The 10,784-nt window shown below is 35.3% G+C and overlaps 1 protein-coding gene across 3 annotated transcripts in view; it reads right to left on the bottom strand.

The window, feature by feature from the left end:
* The window catches only part of LOC107747581 (sodium bicarbonate transporter-like protein 11), an 88,673-nt gene that overhangs the window by 10,286 nt on the left and 67,603 nt on the right, over positions 1-10,784 (bottom strand). For 2 of the 3 annotated variants that reach the window (XM_016562178.1, XM_016562176.1), the window contains exons 10-15: positions 7,723-7,782; positions 7,284-7,368; positions 6,146-6,271; positions 5,942-6,055; positions 4,806-4,938; positions 4,587-4,660 (exon numbers count right to left, since the gene is read on the bottom strand). In XM_016562178.1, coding sequence (XP_016417664.1) covers positions 4,587-4,660; positions 4,806-4,938; positions 5,942-6,055; positions 6,146-6,271; positions 7,284-7,368; positions 7,723-7,782 — 592 coding nt within the window. The remainder of the gene's footprint in view (positions 1-4,586; positions 4,661-4,805; positions 4,939-5,941; positions 6,056-6,145; positions 6,272-7,283; positions 7,369-7,722; positions 7,783-10,784) is intronic. The other variant, XM_016562177.1, reaches the window with a different exon arrangement.

Genomic DNA, 10,784 nt, shown 5'->3' with positions numbered 1-10,784 from the left:
CACAAGAGATGTATAGAAAGCCATGCAAAGTTAAAACAGTTTAAACTTAAACTTCGAAAACACATCGCGAATTTGTGGAGGTTTATTCCTTTTCACTGCGTCTCATATGTTTTTAAATGCAGTCTGTGTGACTGGCACTTCGGCTCTTTGGATTAAGCAATGCATAAATACATGATGCTGTCTTGTTCATAATTGTTTATGCAATTTACAAAATTATTTTAGATTTTTACGAGTTAATTTAGACGTAATGCACGTTTTTTTATAGACAGTTATTTCTTTGCGTTGACAATTTAAATGTGCTGCATTATTTTGCTCATTGCGCCCTCCTGTGGCCTCGGGAGACAAGCCAAAAGATTCCTTGAGACCTATTTAATCTGCATATAAAACATTAGAAATTAGATATTTGTTTAATTTTTATTGTGTTTAACTGTTAAAACAAAAAAATATTTGTTGTTTGTCTCAATAAATTGGGTTAATTTAAAAATACAGTGGTTAAATTTGAAATTTTTTTCTATTGCTCTTTGTTTTAAAAAAGGTCAATAGACCCATAAAAAATGTCAATAATTATCGATACCGAACGATATGAAACATTATAGCATTGATACTTATAGCATTGATACATGATATTTTTTAGCTATATCGCCCAGCCCTAATTGAAAGTGATAGACTTTTAAAGTAACATTTTCTCTGTGCCATCTTTATTGAAGAATTGGTTTAAACAATCATGATTATTGTTGGAATTTTGTAGAATCTTGTTTACAGCCAATAGAATCAACCAATGCTTGTTGATTATGATTATTGATGGAAAAAACACCTCTCAGGCAATGCAACAATTAATATAATTGGCAAATGTAATGCTTACTACAAATTTTTTTAATAATAATCACATCTTATTTATTCATAATTGTAATAATTCAAAATATTAATTATGATTTATTTGTTATATCATTTATATTATTTTCAATTGTACTGGTAAGACTGCTTAAAGTACAGTCTAAAACCATCTTTTACGTTTGTTGTGTGTACGTTTTGAAGGCGTCAGCATGAATGTCTTCTAAAGCGTAACATTTTTCCTGCGCCACATCTTTATTGAATAATTGGTTTAAACAGTCACAATTATTGACGGAATTTTTGTGGAATCTTGTTTACTGCCAATAACATCAACCATTGCTTTTTGCTGATAACACATGCACATTGTTTCGGTTCATGCACATTTTTGGGATGTCTTTCTTGAACGGCCTGTTTCACATCACAGCAGAGCGTTTCAAAAGAAGTGGGGTCAGGACTCTAATTTGGCCATTGTGAAGTGCTGAATTTCTTTTGTTTGAAGCGTTCTGTTGTCGATTTACTCCTGTGTTTTGGATCATTGTCATGTTGAATGACCCAACTTCTTTTGAGTTTCAGATCACAAACAGACTCTCTGACATTCTGCTCCTGATATAACTAGGAATTCGTTGGTCCCTCAGTGACTCCAAGCCTTCCAGACCCTGAGGCAGCAAAACAGCCCCATATCATTACACTCACCCACAATCCTTCACAGCCGCAATGATGTTTTGGCAATGGTATGGAGAGTTTTATTCTTTTCATTTATTTTAAGTATATTAAAAAATCCAACTCTCTCAAGTGCAAATGACACCACTATCAAAATGCATTATGTTGGTCACTACTAAAAAAAACAATATTTTTAAAAATGATTAATTTAAGTTTTAATTTTTTTTTTCCATTATTACCATTTTTCTGATAAGACAGGTAAGTTTTTAACAGAAGAGTTATTTTTCTTTATGTGTCTATTGGAATATGTGACCTTATTGCATATGTGGCAATTTAAAAAGCAATTCAAAAATAATTCAAAAGTAATCACATTATGTTACTTTAATTTTGTGGTGCATTACTGATTAAATAGGTTAGTAATTAATCATTTGTACAGTATATATTTATTTATTAGCTACATCTCTGGTTCAGTGTCACTTCTTTAGAGATGCAATGGTTTCTCCTTGCAACTGGTAAAGTATTTGTAGCACAGCAGTTTTTAGGGAAGGGTTGTTTTATTTTACAGGCAAGTGACGCTTGTTTTCTATTTATTGAAGCTGTTTCAGTACACATCAGACTGGCTTCGTCTTCTAGGAAACACAGCAATGGTGCTGAACTGATGGTGCTAATCTGCCTGACTCTAGGCATAAATCTTCCGAAATCCTTTGCAAACATTGAGTTTTATGAGTTCTTTTTTTTGAGGTTTCCTGAAGTCCCTTTTGATCAGACTAGATTGCTCTTGAGCACAATTGTTTGCTGAGGAACAACTAACATGCTGCTTTCCATTCAGGATGGCAGGTCAAACCCACAGCTGAGTCCAATTACCTTCTTTTCAAGAGGTCATTATTGTAGAGGTTATCTTGATTGTTTAACACATTTGTTCAATAAAGACACGGCACTGCAAAATGGCTTGTGTGTGTGGTTCTAAATAAGGCCAGTCACATGGGGAAGCTGTCACCTAAAAATATTTTTCAGCAACTGTAAGGTGTTAAATATTTGAAACATTAGCCCCTTTGACACAGTAATACCAGTAAATTGCCGTAAAATTATCAGAACGACTTTACCGGTAAATACAAAAATGCACTGTTCACACAGACAATGATGTTCCGTCTTTTTACCAGTAAAGCACCATTCACACATCACTTTAAAAATACCGGTAAATTCTGTGTGTACGTGTACAATTCTGTGACATGCAGCTGCTTTTGGCCTAGAGACATCATATTAGACGACTTTAGACATTTCTTTGACTTCCGTAAACAGCGTGGAGTAAATGCGTCATCTGCGTCAAAATGTTATGATTGGCCTAGAGTAAAAATCTTATGTCAGCGCGTTGTGAACTCGTACATGCTCATACTGGTAATCTTGTTCTGGGTTCACACAGAGAACATTACCGGTAATTTACTGGGAATGTTACAACTTCTCATACCAGTAAATTGCCAGAATGAATTTACCAGTATTTTTCTCAAAATGGTTGACTATATCATGAAAGTAGATTTTAGCTAAAAGGTTGAAATGTGTTTTCAGAAAAAGGCTACTGTTTTTTTAAATATCAGGGCAGGACAAATTGTCACTTTTATATTGAGACATTTTATCACATATATTTCACATTTTTATTTTATACCATTTTTTTATTACAATATTTTCTTATCTTTTTAATTTAAAATTTTACTAAAAAGCCAATAATTGGCTTTAACACATAAAACAAAATTGACAGAAATCTATACTTTTATTCAGCAAGCACACATTAAATTGATCAATATTATCAGTAAAGAAATGTACAATATTACAAAAGACTTTAATTTCAAATAAATGTTCTTCTTTTAAACTTTCTATTCATCAAAGTATCCTGACATAAATGTATCATGGTGCCCACCAAAATATTAAGTGGCATAACTGTTTTCAACAGTGATAATGATAAGAAAAATATTTCTTCGAATCAGCAAATTAGAATGATTTCTGAAGGATCATGTGACACTGAAGCCTGGAGTAATTGCCAGTGTTGTCAATTTCTTTCAAAGGAAAGTAGCTAAAGGCAGCTTGAAAAGTTGCAAAAAGTCGCTAGATGACGTCATACTCTAATTAGCATATTCACGACATCATTGCGTCGTATTTCCTTTTACATTTGTTTGCATCTCTGTGCTCACATACTGTATTTTAATGCAGCCAAATTCTCAATAAAACCATTCATTTATATATTTTAGAGTTTCTGTTGTCAGACAGCGGGATGAATATGAAATAGTGACTGAAACACGGCCCATTAAGACTACATAACCAGCTCTCCCTTCCAAGATGTTAATCTGCACAAAAATCCCGATTTTATAATTGAGATGTCATCTGATGAAATCAAATACACATAAGATAAGACAAGACAAAGACATTGCCTGTGCTCTGATTTTGGCTATATGCATATAAAATTAGAGACGCAACAGTATATCTATTTTAACTGAAAGCCCTGCTCTTCTCAGCCACTCGCTGAACAGAGCAGACGCAGAGAGAGAGAGGTGTGTGCACGCTGGGAAAGCAAGACCTCGCGCTCGTGTGTCAGTACTGGTGAGTCTCAGAAACTAAATAAGGTTTGTCCAAGAAGTTGCTAGATGTGTTGCTAGGCGCTTTTTTTTTTGTGGAAAAAGTCACTAGGGGGGTCTGAAAAGTCGCTAGACAACAAAGCAGGTAATGACTGCTGAAAATTCAGCTTTGCCATCACAGGAATAAATTACATTTAAAATATATGAAAATAGTTGATGGTTCTATGCATCAATTCTGGATCTGATGAAGGCAGGTCTGAATGCAAGCTTACAGCCGATTGTAAAAAATGATTGGAGAAGTGTGACAGCATCTTTCTATTATCACTAAACAGCCTCATGTGTTAAATGAGCTGTATCGTTTTTCCTGGGCAGTAACAATGAAAATCTTGATTTTACAGCATAACAACTAGCCCCAGTCTCCCCAGTATTTCTTGTTAAGATCAGACTGTAATCTAAAAATCATTCACACAGAAATCCAGATTATTTAAAGGGTTTGGCTGTGTATACAGTATGTGTGTATGTAGCACTCACTCTTGACGGTGCCCTTAACTGCATCTGCTACAAAAGCAATGGAAATGAACAAAGCTATCACCTCTTCTATCGACCTGTGGGTCAAAAACAAGAACAACAAAAACATATCAGTATTCAAGCAGTGGCATCTGCACAATTATCTATATTTGTAGGTGTGTGTGTGTGTGTGTGTGTGTGTGTGTGTATGTGTGTGTGTGTGTGTGTGTGTGTGTGTCTGACCTCTTGAAAAGCTTAACAAGCAGGCTAAGGTTGAAGACTCCTCCCATGATGAGGAAGAGGCTGTTCCATAGGCCGATACATGCATAAAATGCTGCAAAGTCCAGCTCATAATCATCACAGATCCCCCTAATCACTGCAGCCACACAGAGACAAACCCACAGAAGCAACAACACAACATCCAGATCATTAGGAGCGAACAAAAACACAATCAACTCAAATCTCATAATGACACAGTAAATTATAACACACAGTAAATGTCCATCGTTTGATGTTTAAAGAACTGCTCCCAAACATTTAAAGAATTCCTGCTGTTATTCCCATGAGAAACCACAAGACAAGATCTTTGATTGGGAAGGATCATTATTATAGATGGATGTGGCGGTTTTGTCCTCCTCTGTGCATTTTTATCCAATCAGAATTTCATTTTACTACAGCGAAACCATTTTTCAGGGCAACCCTCCCGCTGGTAACAGTGTGCGACTGCAGCCGCAGGAATGAGCTTTAGGAGGAAATCTCATTAGGACTCCTCCACATGAACAGAAACACAATCAACTCAAATCTTATAATGACAGGGGATTATAACGCACAGTAAATGTCCACCGATTGATGTTTAAAGAACTGCTCCCAAACATTTAAAGAATTCCTGCTGTTATTCTCATGAGAAACCACAAGACAAGTTCTTTGATTGGGAAAGATCATTATTATAGATGGATGTGGCGGTTCTGTCCTCATCTGTGCATTTTTACCCAAACAGAATTTCGTTTTACTACAGCAAAACCATTTTTCAGGGCAACCCTCCCGCTGGTAACAGTGTGCGACTGCAGCCGCAGGAATGAGCTTTAGGAGGAAATCTCCTCTCAGCCAGGGCAAACATCAAACTTCGCCCAAACAAATGGCGGCCATATCGGACTCCCATCCTGCTGTTTGTGAGATTAAGAGTCTTGTTCCACCTCATCCTGTGGTTAGCAGAGCTCTCTAAACACTCAACGTCAAAGTATTCAACAAACAATGAGTGCTCATCTAAACACACCGCAAAAACGAAGCACGGTTTAGGACCAGACCGCAAACGAGAGCCAAGGTATGTGTGTATGTGAACGTGCATCTATTGTTGCACATGGAGGCATGTATGTACATACCGCTGATGAAAATAGCGATGGGCGCTGTGGTCAGTGGAATGACGAGAGGAGAGCCAGCACACAATGAGTAGATGATTCCACCTATACTCTGCCCGATGATCGTCTTCTGAACGTCTAATCAAGAGAGAAAACAACTCAGCCTGTGTGTGTGTGGAGACGTGGTGTGTGAAGAGCATATGTGTGTGTCTGTGTGCGAGTGATCACCAATCTCGCCCCGAGTGCTCTCGTCGTTGAGTGAGCCAAAAGCAATGGCGGGAAGCAGCACAGCGATGTAGAGGAAGATGGACGTCGTCATGAACTTGACCAGGGCTTTGTTATTACCCACTAATCCTGAAACACACACATTTATAGAAAAAATAAGTCTCTAATGCTCACCAAGACTGGATTTATTTGATAAAAATACAATAAAAACAGTACTATTGTGAAACATTATTACAATTAAAAATAACTGTTTTCTGTTTTAATTTTACAATGTATTTATTAACAGTCATTGCTCCAGTCTTCAGTGTCACATGATCCTTCAGAAATCATTGAATAAAATGTTGATTTAGTGCTCAAGAAACATTTATATTTATTATCTATGTTGAAAACAGTTGTGCTACTTAATATTTTTGTGGAAACAGTGGGGGGGGGTTTCAAGATTTTTTTGATAAAGTGGAGAACAGAATAAAAAAAAAATTTGAAATATGCACTGTAACATAGATGTCTTCACTGTCATTACTTTCCTATAATGTATCCTTGTAAAGTAAAAGTACTAATATCCTTAAAAAATACTGACTCCAAACTTTTGAATGTAAGTGTAAAGAAATTACAATTATAACTAGAAATGTATCATTTATATACAGGTATAAATGGAATGTATATACTGTATATATACAGAATATATAACTGGAATATTTCACTGCAAAACAGAAAAATCTAATTAATCAGTGTTTTTTTAACGGCTTATATCTAAATGAACTGTTTCACCAAAATGAATCAGACTTTTTAATGCAATAAGAGAAAGAGAGAGGAGAGTTCAGAAGAGCATATCTGATTATTTCCTCAGAATGCGTGGCTGTACTGTACAGTATATCTCTGTGAGGAATATAAAGTGACATAAAACCCAGAAATATAGCATTTTGTAATTTCTGTTTGTTCCTGGTCCTGCTTGTTACTAGACAAGCTCTTATGAAATCATCTAAACTACTGTCACATCTTTAAATATAACTAAGGACGTTAATAAGACCATTGGAGGACCATATGCCCTTTTTGAAAACACACAAAAAACAACAATTTCCAGAACATCTGCAAAATGTGATCCTTTATGTTAAAAACATTTGCAAGTTTATGCTTGACACACCATCAGTGAAGTCAGACGGGTAGAGTGGCAGTCGGCGACACAGATCCTCATAGATTCCTCTGCCCACTCTGAAAAAATCTCTACACTACACACATACAGAGAGAGAGGGAGAGAGAGGATTACTCACACAAACATGTACATACATCTACATATATAAAAGTCAAAACATTTAAATACATTTACTGCAATACTGCAGCAGGAGAGGCACAGGATTAAAGCACATACACACACACACACCAATTAAACATAATACACCCCAAATCCTGCCGAATCACAGCAAATACACACACAAAAGCACATACACTCACACAACGCTTTACACTGCAAGGGAAGAGATACTGTGTTAAAGCAGACAAACACACACACACTCTCTTACTTAAATCCTCACACACACAGACACACACGTACACACACAGAAGCTCAGTGTAATCGCACTCACACAGGGCCCCCTGCACAGCAGAGAGAGAGACACAGGATGAGAGAACACAGATTCTGCAGACTAGAGAGAGAGACAGCCCAGTGTTAGAACAGCATTAGTACAATGCAAACGCATTACAACTACATCAGCAAAGCACAGTCAAGACACCTGTTACATTACTCTAAATATCCATTAATGTAGCATCAGAAAACATCTGGCACGTGCATTTCAGAGACCTGCATTAGACTGGCTTAAGCATTTTATAAATAAAAAGCGCTCATAAAATGTATATGGGTCAAAGACGAGATGGCACCATTTTGGTGTCCGCATCAAATTACATTTACAAATGTCATTTTAAAAACATAAAAAACATCTTAAATGCAAGTAAATTGTCTACTTTCATATTTTTGATATTTTGAGACAATAAAATGTCAAAATATGGGGGAAATATTGTTCCAAAGTGTAAAATTGTCATTCAGTGTAATAGTCCGGACTTTGATTTTACCAAGTAAGTGGTAGTTTTCAAGTAAGTGTTGGCTGTGTTATATTAAAAGAACTATGTCTTATTGCTTTTTTAAAGTATTTAAATATACAGGGGACTTTTGTCCCGAAAATGCAGTTTATCAGAGATCATTTAGTGTAACAGGAATAAGAAGTTATTCTGAAATCAAATAAAAAACTGATAGTCATTCGACAGTGTGTGACATCATCAAATGGCTCCTGAAAGACCGTGTGGTGCTGCAGAAAAGTGAGTTTATTGCTCTTAAAGTTATTCTGAAATCATATAAAAAAACTGATAGTCATTCGGGGGTCTGTGACATCATCAAATGGCTCCTGAAAGACCGTGTGGTGCTGCAGAAAAGTGAGTTTATTGCTCTTAAATACTTGATAATTTCATCTTTTCATGGTGCGGTAACGTAGGTTACAAAAACACATTTCATTCAGTGAAATGCCAAAAAACACTTTTATTGTTAGATTTTTTGAAAAAGAAGTAGATGTGAATAATTGCGATTATCTTTACTGGTCAAGCTCACTGTTTGAAATAGGTGGCCATTTGGTTGCCTGCAATATTAGCTGAAGTAGAAGTTTCGTCATTCAGGGTAATGGTTTTGTCATGCAGTGTAATGCAAATTCTCTGTTACACCACAGTGTCATCCATTACACTGAATGACAGTATCACTGTATAAATAACAATTTTAGCATCTTATTGATATTACAGATAAATGAATGTTTAGCATTGACAAATATGTGTTAAATTTAATAAATATTAATATTTGAATGCATTTTGACATTGTTAAATTTGTGTTATTGATTAATTATAGACACCCATGAACAGAGGGAGACGCTAGGCACTGTAAAAAAACCAAAAAACTAATAAAGTAAGTGTGGACCCAGTAGCTTAGGTGGCACTCTTAAAGCCTGTTCACACCAAGAACAATAACTATAAAATAACTATAACAGTAACTATGTTAGCCTCCACAGCGATGAACAATAGCACTGTTCATTCTAAGCATGTGCTGCAGGTTTGTTGTCTACCACTTTAAATGCTGGAGCTCTTTAAAGTTGAATGGATTCTGATTGGCTGTCAATGCTTTTATCATTCATCAGCTGGAATAAAAAAATCCAACAATATTTTTTCTCTGTGCATTTATCGTTAGTTGTGCTGTGGAATCTGCTATTCTTTTATAGAATTTTTAATTATTATTTTTTTTTATCTTTATCTTTATCGTTGTCGTGCTTGGTGTGAATGTGAATTTAGCCAGGAAAAGAGAAGGATATTGAGGATTGCAATTGTTGGAATAATAGCTTGCCAATATTTCTGGGCAGAGAGTCCCCCCTCACCACAGTATGTCACAAGTTCAAGAGAGATCACTGAGGGGATTCTCCACCCCAAATGTTCATCCTGATAATGTAATTTATGTTGGCAAACAGAAAGTATTAATAAATATGGCTGTCAGCAGCAATTTTGAGGCCGAGCAAGTTAGAAACGAAGTGACAAGCTAAGCAAGCATAGCAGGGGAGCATCAGTAAAATGCTTATTATATTTCAACATTTGCTTCTGCGGTCATTTACTCAGGAATATTATTAAAATTAATTTAATGACACAGATTTATGCTAAAAACATTTCAGTTATGGGAACAATGGCAATATTATCTCTCTTTTTGGCAAATCGTTATTCAGAGTAACAAACCACGGTCATTCAGACTTCTGCGGTCATTTACTCAGGAATATTATTAAAATTAATTTAATGACACAGATTTATGCTAAAAACATTTCAGTTATGGGAACAATGGCAATATTATCTCTTTTTGGCAAATCGTTATTCAGAGTAACAAACCACGGTCATTCAGCGTAACAGATATGTTTACGTAAAAATGAAACAATATACTTATTCTGACCTGTACATATTAAAATACAAAAAAGAATATGTGATCATACTAAATTTTATTATATTTTAAATGACTTTCAGTTCCTTACAAAAACTTTGTGCTGGCAAATGGGAAAACCTAGTGGTTTGAAGGACATTAGCAAAGTATAAAGATTTAAAAATTAAAGTTAATTGATATTTGAGGGCTGCACTGTGATGCTTAGAGTCTTTTAATATGCCATCAAATGATTCATGTTTTAAATATGCCTAACAAGATTTTTTCGTATATAAGTATATAAATGGCATTTTAGTGAGTGTCTTTTGTCAAACATAGTTGTGTGTATTAGTGTTTTGGCATCAGTATGACCTTATATTTTGTTCTATATATATTTTAATTGTGAGTTTGCAGTCTGAATTTAATATGATGAGAAAGACCCGAATAATACAAAATAATACAAAGACAATAAATAGAAATCATATATTTTGATTGTATTCATTGGCTTCATATAAACTCAAATGTACAGCATATTGTAACGAATTATCCACTGAAGGCGAGTGTTGAAGTGAGAACCCAAGTGCAGTTTATTTACAGTGATCCAAACATAATCCAAACAGACGAAGACTAGAAATAATAATCCCTGACTTGACTTGACATGAACAGACTTGACTTGACATGAACAGACTTGACTTGACTAGGCATGAACAGACTTAACTC

This window comes from Sinocyclocheilus rhinocerous, unplaced genomic scaffold, assembly GCF_001515625.1.
Source record: "Sinocyclocheilus rhinocerous isolate Xijiao unplaced genomic scaffold, SAMN03320098_v1.1 scaffold469, whole genome shotgun sequence".
Taxonomy (NCBI): Eukaryota; Metazoa; Chordata; class Actinopteri; order Cypriniformes; family Cyprinidae; genus Sinocyclocheilus; species Sinocyclocheilus rhinocerous.
Note: the sequence above shows the minus strand (reverse complement) of the source record. Positions and strands in the feature narration are given on the sequence as shown.